This window comes from Papio anubis, chromosome 3 (genome assembly GCF_008728515.1).
Source record: "Papio anubis isolate 15944 chromosome 3, Panubis1.0, whole genome shotgun sequence".
NCBI lineage: Eukaryota > Metazoa > Chordata > Mammalia > Primates > Cercopithecidae > Papio > Papio anubis.
Genome location: NC_044978.1, coordinates 166,018,866 through 166,035,470, shown reverse-complemented (window position 1 = coordinate 166,035,470; position 16,605 = coordinate 166,018,866). Strand labels below are relative to the sequence as shown.

The following is a 16,605-nucleotide window of genomic DNA, read 5'->3' as shown; positions in this document are numbered from 1 at the left end:
AACACATTCTGAAGTACATGGGGTTAGGACTTCAGATCAATCTGGGGGTGGCACAATTCAATCCATAAACAGAATTCATGCTCACAATATGTTCTTACTCTCAGTGCAATCTTTGACTTAATCTCTCTCAAATTATTGTGTTATACTTTAATGACATTCCCCTTCATTCTGATATTATGGTTTCTATAATAATTTAACAGTAATCATTCACTATCATCACAAATTCTCCCTCACACATGTTTAAATCAGCACTTCTTAAACTGTAAAGCACATTTCCTTCTCTGGTGAATCTCGGTAGAATGCAAATTTGGATTCAGTGGACCTGGGGTGGGACCTGAGATTCTGCCTTTCTTACAAGCTCCCAGGTGGTGATACCAATGCTGAGTTGAGAAGAGAACTGCGAGTAGCAATGATGCAGAGGTCTCCCTGCAAGCTACAGATCAGAAATTAAGCCTTCTAGAAAAAGAATCTTCAGAACAACCCAACCATTTTCCTCAGCAAAGGACTGTACCGGGTACTCTTAACTATCAATTTACAGGGAAGGAAACATGAACAGGTTTTTCACTATAACTTGACATTACCGTGGACACTTGTCAAATCAAGGCTTTCATTTATTTATTTATTTGGTCCTTTGGCAAATGACTTAGTGAAAGAAGACTCATTAACCTGAGAGCAGCAGAACAGAAATTAATTACTTAACATTTAAGGAACTGATTGAACAGTGGCTGATGTTTTGCTTTTTAATGGACATAGGGGAAATGCCATGTCTTTCTTATCTACCTCTAACCGTCAATTTAATTGGTTATACTGAGCTAAGTGGAATAAAACACTCATTAAACAGTATCTTTTTCTGACTAACACCTCAGAATTTTAAAAAAATCTATAGTTGCAGGATGAGGAAAATAAAGAGACCTGGGTCAAAGGTTACAAAGTTTCATTTAGGCAGGATGGATAAGTCCTGGAGATAGATTGTACAGCATAGTACTCTAGTTGCCAATGCTGCATTGTACACTTGAAATTTGATAAAAGAGTAGATCTTAAATGTTCTCATTATACACACAAAATGGTAACTATGTGAGGTTACCAATAAATGGTAACTATGTGAGGTTACCATTTTGTGGATCTATATTAATAATTATTTATATATTACATATAATAATATATATTATATGATTAATATAGATTCACAAAATGGTTACTATGTGAGGTTACCAATAAATGGTAACTATGTGAGGTTACCATTTTGTGGATCTATATTAATAATTATTTATATATTACATATAATAATATATATTATATGATTAATATAGATCCACAAAATGGTAACCTCATATAGTTACCATTAATATATCCATGTAGTGAATATATTTGTGGATATATTAATTCACTGGATTACGGTCATCACTTTACAATGTATGTATACCAAAACATCATGTTGTACACCTTAATTTTTTTTTTCCTTTTTTTTTTGAGACAGAGTCTCTCTGTCGCCCGTGCTGGAGTGCAGCAGTGCAATGTCAGCTCACTGCAACCTCTGCCTCCTGAGTTCAAGTGATTCTCATGCCTCACCTTCCCGAGTAGCTGGGATTACAGGCATGCATCACCACACCCAGCTAATTTTTGTATTTTTAGTAGAGACAGGGTTTCATGTTGGCCAGGATGGTCTCGATCTCCCTGACCTCATGATCCCACCCTTCAGCATCCCAAAGTGCTGGGATTACAGGCGTGAGCCACCGCACCTGGCCATACACCTTAAATATCTACAATTTTTATTTATCAATTATACCTTAATAAAGTTGGCAACAATTGTATAAAATATTCTAAAACAGATTATAAACTAATGTCATAAAATATTTCTGTAAAAGTAACATTTCCTGCTATCCCATGACATTTTTTCCATGTAGACTGTAGCTGAACTATTTTATGCTTACTGTCTCAGGGAGGAGTTGTTATCATAAAGTTCTGATGCTAAGAGCTGAATTCTTGACTTTGGATTTCAAAAGTTAAATCATGCTGCCATATAAAGACACATGCACATGTATGTTTGTGCAGCACTATTCTAATAAGGAGCTTGGAATCAGCGAAATGTCCATCCATTGAACTGGATTAAAAATGTGGCACATATACACCATGGAATGCATAGTATAAAAGGATGAGTTCTGTCCTTTTTAGGGACATGGATGCAGCTGGGAAACCATCGTCTCAGTAAACTATCACTTAAGAACAGAAAACCAAACACTGCATGTTCTCCTCATAGGTGGGAGTGAGCGAGATCACTTGGACACAGGAAGGGGCATCACACACTGGGGCCTATTGTGGGGAGGGAGTGGGAGGAGTAGCATTAGGAATATACCAATGTAAATGTGAGTTAATGGGTGCAGCACACCAACACATGGCATGTATACATATGTAACAAACCTGCACGTTGTGCACATGTACCCTAGAACTTAAAGTATAATAATAAGTAATAATAAAGAAAAAAAAAGTTAAGGTCAAGGCCAGTCATTATTTGGAAGAGCTAGAAGAATATGTCATCAGTCAGAGTCAAGCTCTAGATCTGAGAGCAAGGAGACAATATGCCCTGTCCTTTCCATCCTCCATCCTCCTGCCAGGGCAATGCCCCAGAACTAATAAGGGCCTAGATACCCATGAACTTAGGGTATAGTATGAGAAGAAATGGCCTTATAGTATGTCTAGACAAAAGACTCTACAGCAACCTCACAGGTTCCCATGGTTTCTACAAGGTAGAAACTAACAGCTGAATTTATTTGGCTTCAGATTGGAAGAATAGACTACCTCCTGGATAGTTAAATGAGAACCTGGAAGGAAAAACAGACATGAGCAATCTACATGAATGAAGGATAAATGACTGAGGACCAGAAAGACCAAAGTACGTATATCCCAGCAGATGACAGCAGAGGACCAGATGCCACACTCTTCCAAGCCTCATCCTCTCAGCACAATTCCAAGGAGAGGAAGGGTAAGCTTCTTTCATGGAAAGAAAAGACATTTGTAAAAGAAATTGAATAGTACTGTGAATCATAAAGGAAGGTGTTAATTGCACTGACTCTGTAGTCTGAGGTTCATACCCAATTCATATCCTTTACATTTGGATTGATCCTCAAACATCTAATAGTGTGTTGTACAAACAGTATGAACTCTCTAGCTATTTGACACATCTATTGACTTCATTCTGTGTTTGCTCAACTCTCAGTGGCCACAGCTTTCTGTGCTCTCCAATACGCTAGCCACTAGCCATCTGTGGTTATTGAATATTTGAAATGTGGCTAGTATGGACTGAAATGTGCTATACATGTAAAATACACACCAGCTTTTGAAGACCTAGCACAAATAACAAGAATGTAAAATGTCACATTAATAGTGTTTATATTTATTGCAAGTTGAAGTGATAATATTTTGGCTTAATAAAGCCATAACATATTGGCTTAATAAAAATATACCACTAAAATTACTTTCACATGACTCTTTCCACCTTAAAAAAATATGCCTACTGGGCAATTTAAAATTGTATTATGTGACTTGCATCACTTTTCTATTGGACAATGCTACCTTATATGCTCACTCATGTTGATTTCATTTGCTTTCACCTGAGGAGCCATTACCACTGCTTAATTTGTTCCATGTGCAAGCGGACACTCAATGACTTTATAATGATGATGTCTAACATTTCCTGACAAAGTGTGCTGGAAATTATACAAATTTCTTGTATCTCATTTCTCAATGATAGGACTTGGGAATAATCATTGGGAATGATTGCTCTGTCTGTAATTAGTATAAAAAGGAGGAGATTTTCTTTACAAGAACTAAGACAACATTTTCTTAAAAATGCTTGGTGGCTTAAATGTAAATAAATAAATAATGGATAATTTTTTCACAAGACAATGAGAACCAGGACAATGAGAAAAAAAATCATCCTGAGTGGTTTATTTTGGTTAGATTTATTACCTAATTCATAATGTTATGTAATATGGAGTAACAAATTAAAAATAGGACAATTTGAAGAAATTTTACTTATAAAGGTACAGGGAATCACACAGACAGTACAGTAATCTAGAGATAGTAGCCTCTGAGATTTTGTGCCTAGAACTGAAGTTTGACATTTAGAAAGTTTCTGAGTCCATTTGGGCTGCTATAGTGAAATACCATACATTGGGTGGCTTATAAACAACAGAAATTGATTTCTCACGGTTCTGGAGGCTGGGAAGTCCACATCAAAGTGCTGACAGATTCAGTGTCTGGTAAGGGCCTACTTTCTGATTCACAGATGAAATTGTTTCACTGTGTCCTCACATAGTGGAAGGAGTGAGGGTTCTCTCTCAGGCCTCTATTATTAGGGCACTAATTCCATTCATGAGTGCTCCAACCCTATGACTTCATCACCACCCCCAAAGCCCCGCCTCCAAATACCATCACCTTGGGAGTTAGGATTTCAACCTATGAATTTTGAAGGAAGAGAAACAATCAGACCATAGCAGAAAGATGTGACCTTCACTTATGGGTATGACCAGCTTTAGGGAACCCCTTAAGGATAGGAGCAGGAGAATGAATACTCTGACTTCACTTTCCTCTAATTCTCTAATCTCCTATTAGTGTTCTTCAGCAGCCAAACCCAGTCAGAAACCAGAAGGCATTGGAGCCTTGTTGATATAGTTCATACCGATCAGCATCCCAGAGCAAGTAACAGGACAAAGGGAAGAGTGTACCTATACAAGAGCAAACAGAAAATATATGGCATATTCTGTCTTTTCAGAATCATTTATCATACTGCTAGACAAATAGGTCACCTTCTTTCCCTCATCCCATTCTCTCTTAAATAGAAAATTAAATCTTAAAACCTGAATAGAAGACAAAAGTCCACAATCAGTGCTCTGTTTCTCACACACTGTGAGCTTTCCTCAGAAGGTATTTTACCCCTATGGCCCAACTCAGCGTCTACATATGCTGACGGCTCTAAAATCCATAGCTGTGCGCCCAGGTCTCTTTCCTGCCCTCTAAACGAGCAGATCCAACTGTATGCTAGTTAGCTCCCGCAGGATGCCTCACAGGCTTGTCAAACTAGTGTGTTCAACAAAGCACCCACCACTTACTGCATAATACCCTGATAGAGTTGCAATGCCAAGGAGCATGTTTTCTGTTCATTGTCTAAAATGATGACAAAGTTTAGAAGAGGCTGTTTTATTTGTGATTAGGAGCAGCTTATACTAATTGTGGTTATTATAAAGATATGAAAAATCCATATCATCGTCCATGGTTCATACACCAACACATAGCATGGGACTTTTGCCACTTACGATGTCCTCTATGTTAGTCTTAATTTGCTTTCACCTGAATAATTGCACTAGTCAATACATATTGAGTACTTCCTATGTGTCAGGTATTTGTGCTCTTAAATTTCAGTCTCACAAGAACCCAATGATGAAGAGGAAATGGAGGCTTGTAGGGGTTGTCATCCCCAAGGACTCATAGCTGATAAGGCGTGGAGGTGAGTTTTAGATAGCCTAACTCCAGAACGTATATGCATGTCATTCCTCTGCAATACTGAATACAAATCATTCTTACAGTACAGGGAGGAGGGGTTAAAAGGTCACGAACTAGGAGCTCTGCTGAGTCCAACACTGAAGATGCTAAGGGTAAGGAAAATATAATAGGTCTTGAGGAAGCTGGAGAGGAGAGATTATAAAGTAAAAGTAGCCGAAGATACAGGATACAAGATTTTAAAAAAATTGTTCTTTTCCTTTTAAAGAAAAACGTTAGTTAAGCATGCAGTGCGCTAGGCATTGGGGATAGAAAAGCTATAAGGACAATTTCAATCTAGTGAGAAAGAAAGGTAAATACTTTATAATAAATTTTAAAATTTAGATTTGTATGCAAGGTTCACAGAACATTAGAGAAATTATAGGCAGAATTTATTCATTCATTTTATTCATTCAGAGGGCATTTCTTGAATACCCACCGCATTATGCTTGAAGCCGGAGAAACAAAAAGGGCAAAGATAAAGGCATTATCCTGAAGAAACTCAGTCTAATGAAGATGCTTCTGGGGTGCTGGGCAGGAAGCAAGGATGGAGCTACACGAGCACAAAAGGATTACATAGCCTCGAGTGCTCAGATAATGCCAATTTAGTGTTACCTACGCAAAAAGTTAGGGCTTTGGGTTGGCAACAGTAGAGGATGCTACAGAGGAGTGCAGTGGACAGGTCCAAAGGGCTTGGACTTAACTATGACAACCCAAATTGTTGCTGGTGGAACACGCAATGCAAGGGAACATGCATTTTCCTGCAGCATCAGTTTTGTTATGATGTGGAGCACAAAATCATGCTTTTTACTACTTAAATGCGGATATACTGTGAAGAATGCAATAACATATGAGATTCATACAATATGACAGGAAACGAATTTCCACAGCTAGGCTTGTGAGTTAGCCAGATAGGACAGGAAACTACAAGAAAATCCCACAGCTGGGCATGCAGATGGCTTTGGCTCTCACCCCTGAAGACTCGAGGGGAGGAGTTCACAGTCTTCAGCTCTCCGGGTATCTAGGGTAAGATAGTTGAGGAACATTGCGTATTAAGTGTGCGAGAAAAGCGTTTAGGAGTTAAGCGCATGGGTTGGAGAGAGGTTAGGGCGCAGGCGACTGGGAACCCGTCATCTTCCCTCTGCTCTCTGGACCTCTTAGTCGAAAAACATCCTCCACCAGGTGCCCCTTTGTCGCCAGAGACAGCGTCTGTAGTTCGTGAGCTGCTCGCTGAACGCCTGGCGGCTGGTTGCCTGGGCAACCCTCTTCCGGGGCTCCTCCGCGACCTCTTACTATTGGTTTAGAAGACGCAGCGTGCGTCTGACGCCTTTGCGCGGCGCGACCCGATTCGGGGGCGGGCCGCGCGGAGCCTTATTTCCCCGAAGGCCGGCGCTCGGTGGCAGTGGCCGCGGCTGTTGGCCCACCGAGTGCGGGGCATAAGCTCCCCCGGCCCCCGGTGGGGGGCAGCTTGTGTGCCGGTCGCGGCGGGAGAGAGGCGCGGTAGGAACGAGTCCCCAGAGCCGTGAACCGTGGGTACGGGTGTCCAGTCCGCGCTGTCGGCCAAGCCGGTTTGCTTCCTGATCTGTGGCTAGGGCCCTGGGACCCCGTTGCTAAGGACCCTTGAGATCGTGAGCACTTGGAGTGTGCCCCTCCTTTCCTGGGGTAGAGGGTCTGTCGAGAGTATCCTTCGTCAACCTTAATTAAAACTGGTAAACTCCTCCTCCCTCGGCCCATTTAAATAATCTGTTTTTTCTTTTTCTTTTTTTTTTCTGTGTCTTCCTCTTTTGCTAGCTTTGATAGCATCCTGGCCCTGGACTGGTCTTTAAGTATCTAGAAGTGAGTGTAGGAGGGGTGGCTGGGAAGATGGAAAGTTGATTCTAAGAGCCCTAAGCAGATTCTGCGACCCCTAATACTGGCCCTTTGAATTTGTGGTTAAACAAAGGGATTGGGATAAGTGACTATTGGGCTCTGGGTCTTTTAGAATTTGACAGAGCTTTACAAATGGAACATGGTTTCTTTAGTGGGGCTCTTACACGTTTGGAACTTTCTAGACCTGTTTTAGAAAGCAGGAAAAAAATGTGGCCTCTGCTGACTGAGAATTTTTTTAGTTCAGTGGTCTAAAAGCTGAGTACAGGAGAAAGTACATACAGGGAAAGAAATAGGCTATATCAGCTGTCCAAACAATGATAGAAAGTACACTTTTCTGCCATTGACAAAGATGCCGGCAGTCCCTTGTAGATAGATGACCTGTAGCAGCCAAGGAAGCTTTAAGGGGAATGTGTGGGCTTCATAGGGTGGTTTGTTTGCTTTCTGATATTGTGACGTAGTTTAGTTCCAGGTTAAGTGGATTTATGGATTCTAATATCTATAATTAGAACCTTTATCTTGTTTTGTAAAAGAATGAGCGGTGACCTTGATAATATTTATAACACAAAATAGTTCTTACTGCTTCGCTTCTTCCCATCACTGCCCCTTTACACCATCCTTCACATGTTATTTAATGGAAAGCCACTTGGAAGAGGAGTTACCAAGGATACGATTTATTAAACTTTCTTTCACAACTCATACTCCAGGCTTGTCAGTGGTATGCTCCCAGGTGGTTATGTTTAAAAATTGACCACACTTCCAGTTGTCCCTTGGTGTGCGTGGAGGATTGGCTCCAGGACTCCCTCCCTCCCCCCAGTCTCTTTCAGATACCCAAATCCACCCATGTTGAAGTCCCCCAGTCTGCTCTCCGTATCCGTGGTTGGGTCAATCTATAGATGTCGAACCCGCGTATACGGAGAGCCAACTGTAATTTGTCCTTAAGGTAAAGGATAAAAAAGTGAAAAAGCAATTGCTTTGGAAAGAAACTAATACAGAATTCTGAAAGGGAATGTATACATGTTTGCATTACTGTATGTGTATTTATTGCTGAAAATTATATAAGTACATTGTACTTAAAAATTGTCCTGTATACTCAAACTGTAGAAGCTCAATTTTCTAGCATGTATAAGACTTTTTCAAATGAGTTTTGGTGACTTTCTGAACTCATTCAAAATATAATGCAACACCTTCCCATTGGTTTGTTACAGGAACAACTTTTTGACGTGAAGGAAGATAGAAATTTAACTATAAAATTCCATCCAAAACTTCTGCTGAATTGGTAGGTAGTATTGAAAAATGTGCATCATAATTTGATGTGGCTGCCTATGCATTTGTTATGTTTGTGGGTACGCATCTTTGCTTCGTGTTCATCTGTTGCAGCTGTTAACAATTGATGATCAAAAGAAATTGAACTCACCTGGTCTTCAAATGGATGTAGCCCAAGATGTTAAACCAAATTTTTTAAGAAGGAGAAAACATTTGGTCACACTGTTGTTAGTAATACTAAAGAAGAACACTTTGTACCCTTGTAAAGAAAATTATAATAATAGCTAAGACTCATGTGGCCCTTACTGTATGCCAACCATTATAGAAATGTTGTTTTACATATATTCGTATTAGTCTTCATCAACACTTAAAGTAGTTCCTGTAATTATGCCCAATTATGGAGTTGAGGAAACTGATGTATTTTTTTTTTTTTTTTTTTTTCCCAACGGAAACTTGTGTTGTTCCCCCTCCAGGAGCTTCTCAAAACAAAAGTCAGGCACCATATTAAATACTTGTTGAATGATCACAGAAGTACGATAGTAGGTTAACATATTTGAAGCTTCTCTCAGCTTATTTTAGAATATTATCTGACAACTTTAATGAGATTTTAATTACCATAGTACTAGAAAATGCTCTGGGGATGAAGGTGAAGTGTGATAACTGGGAAATAAGTCATCTGCTGGTAGTGGGATGAGATAAATGAGATCAGTGTATTAAATCAAGGAAATTGAAATTATTCCGTGTGCAGAAGCAAGTTTACATTTAGTTTATCTTTACATGGTATCAGACTTTAAGCTGGTATATCATGTTTGAGATATCTGGCTATTTGTCCTCCTTTTGAGGATTTCTAATTTGTTAAGTGGATTAAAAGCATTTCATGTGAGGAATAATTTTAAAAAGTATCAGTGTTTATCCTGAGGAAGAAAAAATGAAGGAGTTAAGAGTTAATGCCATCAAAAATTTGAAAAGCTGTCATTTGGAGGTGGAAGAGGACTTTACCTGTGTTGTCCTAAGGGAAGATCTTACGCTATACTTGAGAGGCAGTCATTATTAAAGGCATTAAAGTGAGACACGTGCTAATAGAGTAACTAGTTGTCATGGAAGTGAGGGAACAGAGTAATCAAGCAGAAATAAGGACACAGGATAGAAATCAGAATGCCATAGAAATATGCATTTGAAAAACCAAGATCAGGAAAGGCTTCATGTAAGTTGGGAATGAAGCTTGGCCTAAAAATACCAGTAGGCACTAGGGTATAAGTGTGTGTGTGTGTGTGTATTCCTTGCTGGAGATACACAATTGTAGAAATTGGATTAGCTGGAAACCTTGGGATATGAACTAGAGTCCTCCATTAGCAGAAAAAAAGGAACTGTGTAAGGGAAAAGTGAACCAGTATTCCGTGGGTGAGTAACTTGAGAGATAATTTCATTTACTCCCCCAGAAAACCTTGATAGGCTTTTATTTCCCTCTTTAAACAGGTCAGGAAGTCGAGGTTTAGGGAGGTTAAATCTGCCTAAATTCATAAACTTCATAATTGGTAGAACTGAGATGTAGACCCATATTTGAGCCCAAAGCTCGCTCTTTGTCATCACAACATGTAGCATTGAGTGTAGGAAATGAAGGAAAAGGAAACAATGGTGATTCTGGTTTTCAGTATGAGAACCAGAAAACTGGTGGTACCCTGGGCTAACAAGGGATTCATAACTTCAGTGTGACAACCTCGGTTTTAGTTATATTAAGTTTAAGGAGCTTGTGATACATTGGATAGGAGAGTTCATTATGTCACTGGAAAAGTAGAGCTTGATGTGCACATGTTAACATTTGGAACTTCGGAAATAAGCCAGAGAAGGTGGAGAGGATGATAGGGGATGTGCCAACCACTCCTTTCAGAAATCTAGTCTGTGTTTTCTAATGTGGCTAAGGATTGGAAGTGAGTTTCTAACAGTTTATTTTGACAATTTGAATGGAAAAAAAGTTGACTTTTGTACATCATTTTCTTGGAGATGATTATTTTGCTGTTACTGATACTATTGAAGTTGACATAATTTCATGTTTTCTCATTAGTCTTTTCCAGTATTTTGCTCCATATCAACTTTTTTGTGTATCTTTTACTGTATTATATAATTGTATACTCTGTTCTGGTTTGGTCTTTGTATTAATAACAAATGCTCCTCCAAACAAATTTTGAAATCAACTTTTTTTTTTTTTTTTTTTAAACTGCAGGAGTGAAAGGGAAGCAATGCGGAAATCGGAGGGCTCTGGAGGTACACAGTTGAAAAACAGAGCAAGAGGTACAGAGCTTTGTGTTTTAAGTGAAGAGGCCAAGTTTGTTAATGGCACTTTATGTGTTACAGATGGATGCAAGGTGAACTTTATTGCTTTTACCTGGTTTTTATTGATGTTCTGTTTTGTCCAGGTGACTATGATCAGAGGACATCATCAACCACACAGATAAAACACAGGAATGCAGTTCAAGGAAGCAAATCCTCATTGTCAACCAGTTCTCCAGAGTCTGCAAGAAAACTTCATCCTCGACCAAGTGATAAACTGAACCCTAAAACAATTAACCCGGTAGGTCCAAAACTACTCCTAACTCAGTAGATTTTTTAAAGGCATTTCACACAGTATTGAACAATTCTGTATGCTGTCTTGAGTTTTGTCCCTTTACTAGTTTTGAGCTAATGATGAGGAACGGCCTGTGGTTATGATGATGAGGTACCGAGATAATCAGTCACATGTGGGAGTGAGTATGGAGGTAAGGAGACACAGAAGTTAACCTCTTTGGGTTATCGCATTGTAGTGCATAGAAAATTGCACTTTAGCTTTAGATTTTATTTGCAGTGTTGTTTTACTTCCCAATGAATAAACTTGTATTCAGTTGCCACAGAATGCTTTTCGTGCTTCCATAGTTGCATAAAGGTCTCTGACTGTTCCTCTGTATTCTGTAAATTAGCTCCACTAGAAATCCTAATTGTAGTAGTAGCCTCCTTTGCCCTTTCCTAAAAATTTAATGAGATTTAATAAACATGGGATTTATGTAATAAAAAACAGAAGTGAACACACCTGTGCAACAGCACCAGGTGTTATTTGCCCCGTGCTCAACTCAGGGTGAGATATTAGTGATTTCAGCTTTCGAAGGGAATTGTGAGAGTGGCTGAAGCTCCTGACTGACTTTGATGGTAGGTAGAGTATGGCAGGTACTTAAGGAAGTACGGGTATAGTGAGCTCTCCAAGATGGAAGGAGTGTCTGGCTTGATAAAAGAAAAGTGAAAAATAGTTGGAGCGGCTATGTTCCTTTGCTTCTTTCTGTAATCTTCAGTGTCAAGGAAATTGAATACCTGAAGAAGGCGCTAATAATCTTGTTGCTCTCACTTCCTTTGCTTATATTTAGTTGAGGGAGTTTGTGGTGACGCTTCAATTTTCTTCGTCTCTTTAAATAAGTACTTTTTGAATTAATAATATTTAATGACCTTAGTCCTAAGTTTTAGTAAAAATTGAGGAAAGTTTTGGGAAATAGTTGAATAATTTGACCTGAGATAAGCATGTCTAAGATATGTAAAGGCTACCAATCTAAAATGAGTTGGAAGTCAGAATAATATTTACCTCTGGACGAAAGGTAGTAGGGATTTGGGAGAGGCAGTGGAGGCATCTGGTGTGCTGGAAACTTTCAGATTTTTCAACTCTGTTAATAAACAGGTGTGTTCATTTTATGTGAATTCACTATTGTGATTTATGTACATTAATATTTTGAATATTTGAGTTAAACTTTTTGAAATGCTAATTCAGTATAGTATGGTATGTAACACTAATGCAGAGTTGAACTATGGCCTGAAATTATTAAAAATTGAATGGGATCACATTTTTCCCTTTAGACTTGGTAAAATTTGGTTAAAATCAATAAAAGTAATCCATTCATAAAAAAATTCTGATTTTGTGGGACGTGGAAGATGAAACCATGATTATCTCTAGAACAAAATAGAAAGGCAAAGGAATTGTTTAACATTTCAATCAGAAATGTAGTCTCTGTGGGTATTTTGAAAATTTAGGGATTATTTTCATGATCTGTAAGGGCCAAAAAGATCGTTTGCTTGTAGGTGGTAGAAGTAAAATATGTTGAGAGTATAGTACTAATTTGTCTTAATTTTTTCCCCAATATGTGTAGCACTTTTTTCAAATACATACATCCAGGCATATATTTGTGAGAATCTTCTCCATCTTCTATTCTCTTTTTTCAAATAACTTTCTTACCTAATATGTTTATTACTTGAAAATAATTTTTAAAACTTGTATTTCTTTGTTAGCAGAAATTGTAACTAGATAAGTGAAACATTCCTCTTGTGAATTGTTACACATAACATGGATTGAGTCCTGGAAATGAATCTTTTTTTTTTTTTGAGACGGCATCTTGCCCTGTTGCCCGGGCTGGAGTGCAGTGGCGTGATCTGGGCTCACTGCAAGCTCTGCCTCCCGGATTCACGCCATTCGCCTGCCGCCTCAGCCTCCCGAGTAGCTAGGACTACAGGCACCTGCCACCATGCCTGGCTAATTTTTTGTATTTTTAGTAGAGATGGGGTTTCACCATGTTAGCCAGGATGGTCTCTATCTCCTGACCTCGTGATCCACCCGCCTCAGCCTCCCAAACTGCTGGGATTACAGGCTTGAGCCACCGCGCCCGGCCAGAGATCAATCTTTTATTATAATTTAACTTGAATGAATTTTCTCATGTGTGCTTTTACTCAAAACTCATGCTTTTCCAGAGGAAAAAAGAGCTGATTCTAAACTTTTTAAGGACATTTTAAAACTACCACTGTGTGTGACTTGAAAAACATTATGTAGTTATGTCTTTAAAACAAGTCAATTTATATTTTGTAATTCAGGCAACTATTTTTTCATTTGATTATATATTAAAAGTACCATGTGATAAAATATTTACTTTTTGTTCCTAAATCCTCTTTAAGTCTCTTATTAATTATATTGAAATTATTTTTGCTGTGATTGTTTGATTGTTGAGATTAACCATCCCTTAAATCATCTTTGAGAGTAGGTATAAAATCAATCTATTCAGATATAGCAAAACTGAAAGGTTATGAAGTTATATATCTAAAAGAATACATCCAGGCATGTATTTGTGAGAATCTTCTCCATCTTCAATTCTCTCCCTCCTGCCCAGTGTAATCCTTTGTTTTTTATAGAAGCCTAAAGCTAGTTTGGAGAAATGTGACTACCTACACCATCTGTATTTGGCTGGAGGACAAAGTAGGAGATGTGCAGGAGGCAAAAAACAAATATACTTTTCCTGTACTTAACACCCCTTCTCCATAGAGTCCTCACCTTGAAGGGTCACAGTGGGAAGAGGGTAGAACTATCAATATGTGGTTTCAGCCGCCTTCAAGCATTCTGAATCGTTAGGGGAAAAAAGATGTACAAAGTGTAGTTGTGGTATTCTAATAGTGAGAGAATTGACAATTTTTCTCAATTGTGTTGCGGGGTAGAAATGATACACTTTGATACCAGCTTGGTGGTTTGAAAAGCAAGATGGCTGTGTGCGTCTGACCTCAGAAGTATGAGTGATAGTAATATTTTCATTTTTTATTTTAGTTTGGTGAACAGTCACGAGCGCCTTCTGCATTTGCAGCTATTTACTCTAAAGGAGGTATTCCTTGCAGGTAAAATCATTACAATTTATAACTGACCAAATTATTCAAAATCATTTGAGTAAAATCAATACAGTTTAGTTTAAATGTATTATAAGTTTTATTTACTAGTGAGGTTGAAATAAAGGTGACTGTATTCACACTTTCTTTTGGACTGTTATAGATCCCTGGATGTTGTTGAAGATAACCATTTTAATTCCAAAATACAGTTATTGGGATATATGATAAACCATCAATTAGTTTAAGAAATTTACATAAACCCTTTTTCTGAAATAAGCAATTTAAGCATTCACAGACTTGAGCAAGTTGCAAATTAAAAAATATCCTATCTTGTTGGTAAAATGAAAGTTGTCAATTTAATGAAATTGTTTCTGTTTCATAATAAATACATATGGCCGTTTTTGCTTCCTTTTGGATATAAATCTTGCTGCCTTTCTAGACAGATGTCAGAACTATTTTTTTAAAAATACAGACTATGGATAATATATCATTTTATGATTTATTTCTATAAAGCATTTCTTCAGAGTACATCCAGTTTTAGCCTGTTCTAGATGATAGAAAATTTTATTTTGATTGTGGAAAGGATTACAGCATTTATTTATTTTTGTTCCAAAGTTAAAGAAATCTAGTTTTTTAATGGTATTTTCAGATTTGGAGTGAAAAATAAGCTCAATAAATACTCTTCAGTTTATTGTTATTTCATATTTAGATTCTGATTTGAAACCCTATTTAAAGGTTCTTAACTCTCTACTCCCCACCCCTCAACAATTTATTGTTGCAAAAATGTAAAAACAATTTTACAGAGACGTCTTGCTCTTATGAAAATAAACCTAAAGGAGTCAAGAAGTTGAGAACATTACAAAGGAGTTCAGAGAAGCATTTAGGTTGATGGATTAAGTTCACTATCATGATTGTGATGACAGTTCCTTGAGTGTATTTGTACAGAGAAACATACCAAATTGTATACATTAAATATGTGCAGTTTATTGCAAATCAGTTATTCCTCAATAAAGGCTGTAATCCCAGCAGTTTGGGAGGCCAAGGCAGGTGGATCACCTGAGGTCAGGAGTTCGAGACCAGCCTGACCAACATGGAGGAACCCCATCTCTACTAAAAAAAAAAAAAAAAGGCAAGCCGGGTGTGGTGGCACATGCCTGTAATCCCAGCTACTCAGGAGGCTGAGGCAGGAAAACTGCTTGAACCTGGGAGGCAGAGGTTGCGGTGAGCCAAGATCGCACCATTGCACTTGAGCCTGGGCAACAAGAGCGCAACTCCATCACAAAAACAAAACAAAGCAAAAAAAAAAAAACAGTTAAAAGAGGCGGAAACCCTAATTCAGGGGCCACCACTTTGTAACCCTGAATGGGCCATTTTACCTTCCTGGCCTCAGTTTTCTTCTGTTTAACAGGGAGAAAACTTGGTTTTGCCTTCAGGTTGTTAGTGTTAGGGTTACATGATCTATATCTGAAAAAGAATGTTCCTTGTACAACATTTTTAATAATTACTACATTTTGTTTGCATTTTTTCATTTCTGTAGATTACCTACTGTGTCATATTACCAAAAGATATCACCTGGAACGTTTGCGTTAAGATTCACAGACAGCAACATACTTAAGCACCAAAACTGTAACCTTAACCCATGTGGGGTCACTTTTGCTGAAAGAGTAGGATTTTGTAGGATTATTGACATTGCTTTGTAAAATGTCCTTGTTCTAATATGGTTATGCTCTATGTTAGATGATACCTGCTTAATATAGAATTATATTTTTCTTGTTGCATTCACTGACTTTTATATTTTAGATTGGTACATGGTTCAGTAAAACACAGATTACAGTGGGAATGTCCTCCTGAAAGTCTTTCATTTGATCCACTTCTTATTACTTTAGCCGAGGTAAATATGCTATCTCTTCTATTAGGAAAAAAATGTTAAAAATTGCATTAAATGTTACTTTGTAGCTTGTCAGTAAATTTCATTCTGTGCTTTTGAAAAAGGAAGCACACAATAGGCATTGAAACACCACACCCCCTTAGGAAATAATTATGATTCTTATATAGTTATTTGAAATTGATTAATCAGCTTTGTAAACATGGAATTAGTCTGCATAGGGATTTATAGATAACTGGATGAAATATTTGTACTTATTTAAAAAAATACGTGGACTCAATGAGGAGAGAGATTTTTTGGTAGTAGTGAAATCAGGGAAACATCCGGGATTAAACTGAAAACTGTCAGATAGTGGTAAGTGGTTCTGTGTACAACCAATTGTGTTCACATGATGTGTTTCT

At 38.0% G+C, this 16,605-nt stretch overlaps 1 protein-coding gene and 1 long non-coding RNA gene across 13 annotated transcripts in view; one reads left to right on the top strand and one right to left on the bottom strand.

Annotated features, from left to right (window-relative positions):
• Positions 1-4,292, bottom strand: part of LOC116274099 — an 89,654-nt gene extending 85,362 nt beyond the window's left edge. The window contains exon 1 of the long non-coding RNA XR_004182580.1: positions 4,208-4,292. This is a non-coding gene — a long non-coding RNA (uncharacterized LOC116274099). The remainder of the gene's footprint in view (positions 1-4,207) is intronic.
• Positions 4,293-4,434: 142 nt separating this feature from the next.
• PACRGL (parkin coregulated like) overlaps positions 4,435-16,605 on the top strand; it is a 41,701-nt gene continuing 29,530 nt past the window's right edge. For 7 of the 12 annotated variants that reach the window (XM_017959303.2, XM_017959296.2, XM_031664092.1 and 4 more), the window contains exons 1-5: positions 8,610-8,680; positions 10,889-10,956; positions 11,082-11,236; positions 14,264-14,331; positions 16,120-16,210. In XM_017959303.2, the coding sequence (XP_017814792.1) occupies positions 10,905-10,956; positions 11,082-11,236; positions 14,264-14,331; positions 16,120-16,210 (366 nt within the window). In that variant the 5' untranslated portion in view covers positions 8,610-8,680; positions 10,889-10,904. Of the gene's footprint in view, positions 4,520-5,418; positions 5,504-6,894; positions 7,245-8,609; positions 8,681-9,115; positions 9,207-10,888; positions 10,957-11,081; positions 11,237-14,263; positions 14,332-16,119; positions 16,211-16,605 lie in introns of those variants that run through there. The other 5 variants (XM_031664095.1, XM_031664096.1, XM_031664094.1 and 2 more) reach the window with 5 other exon arrangements.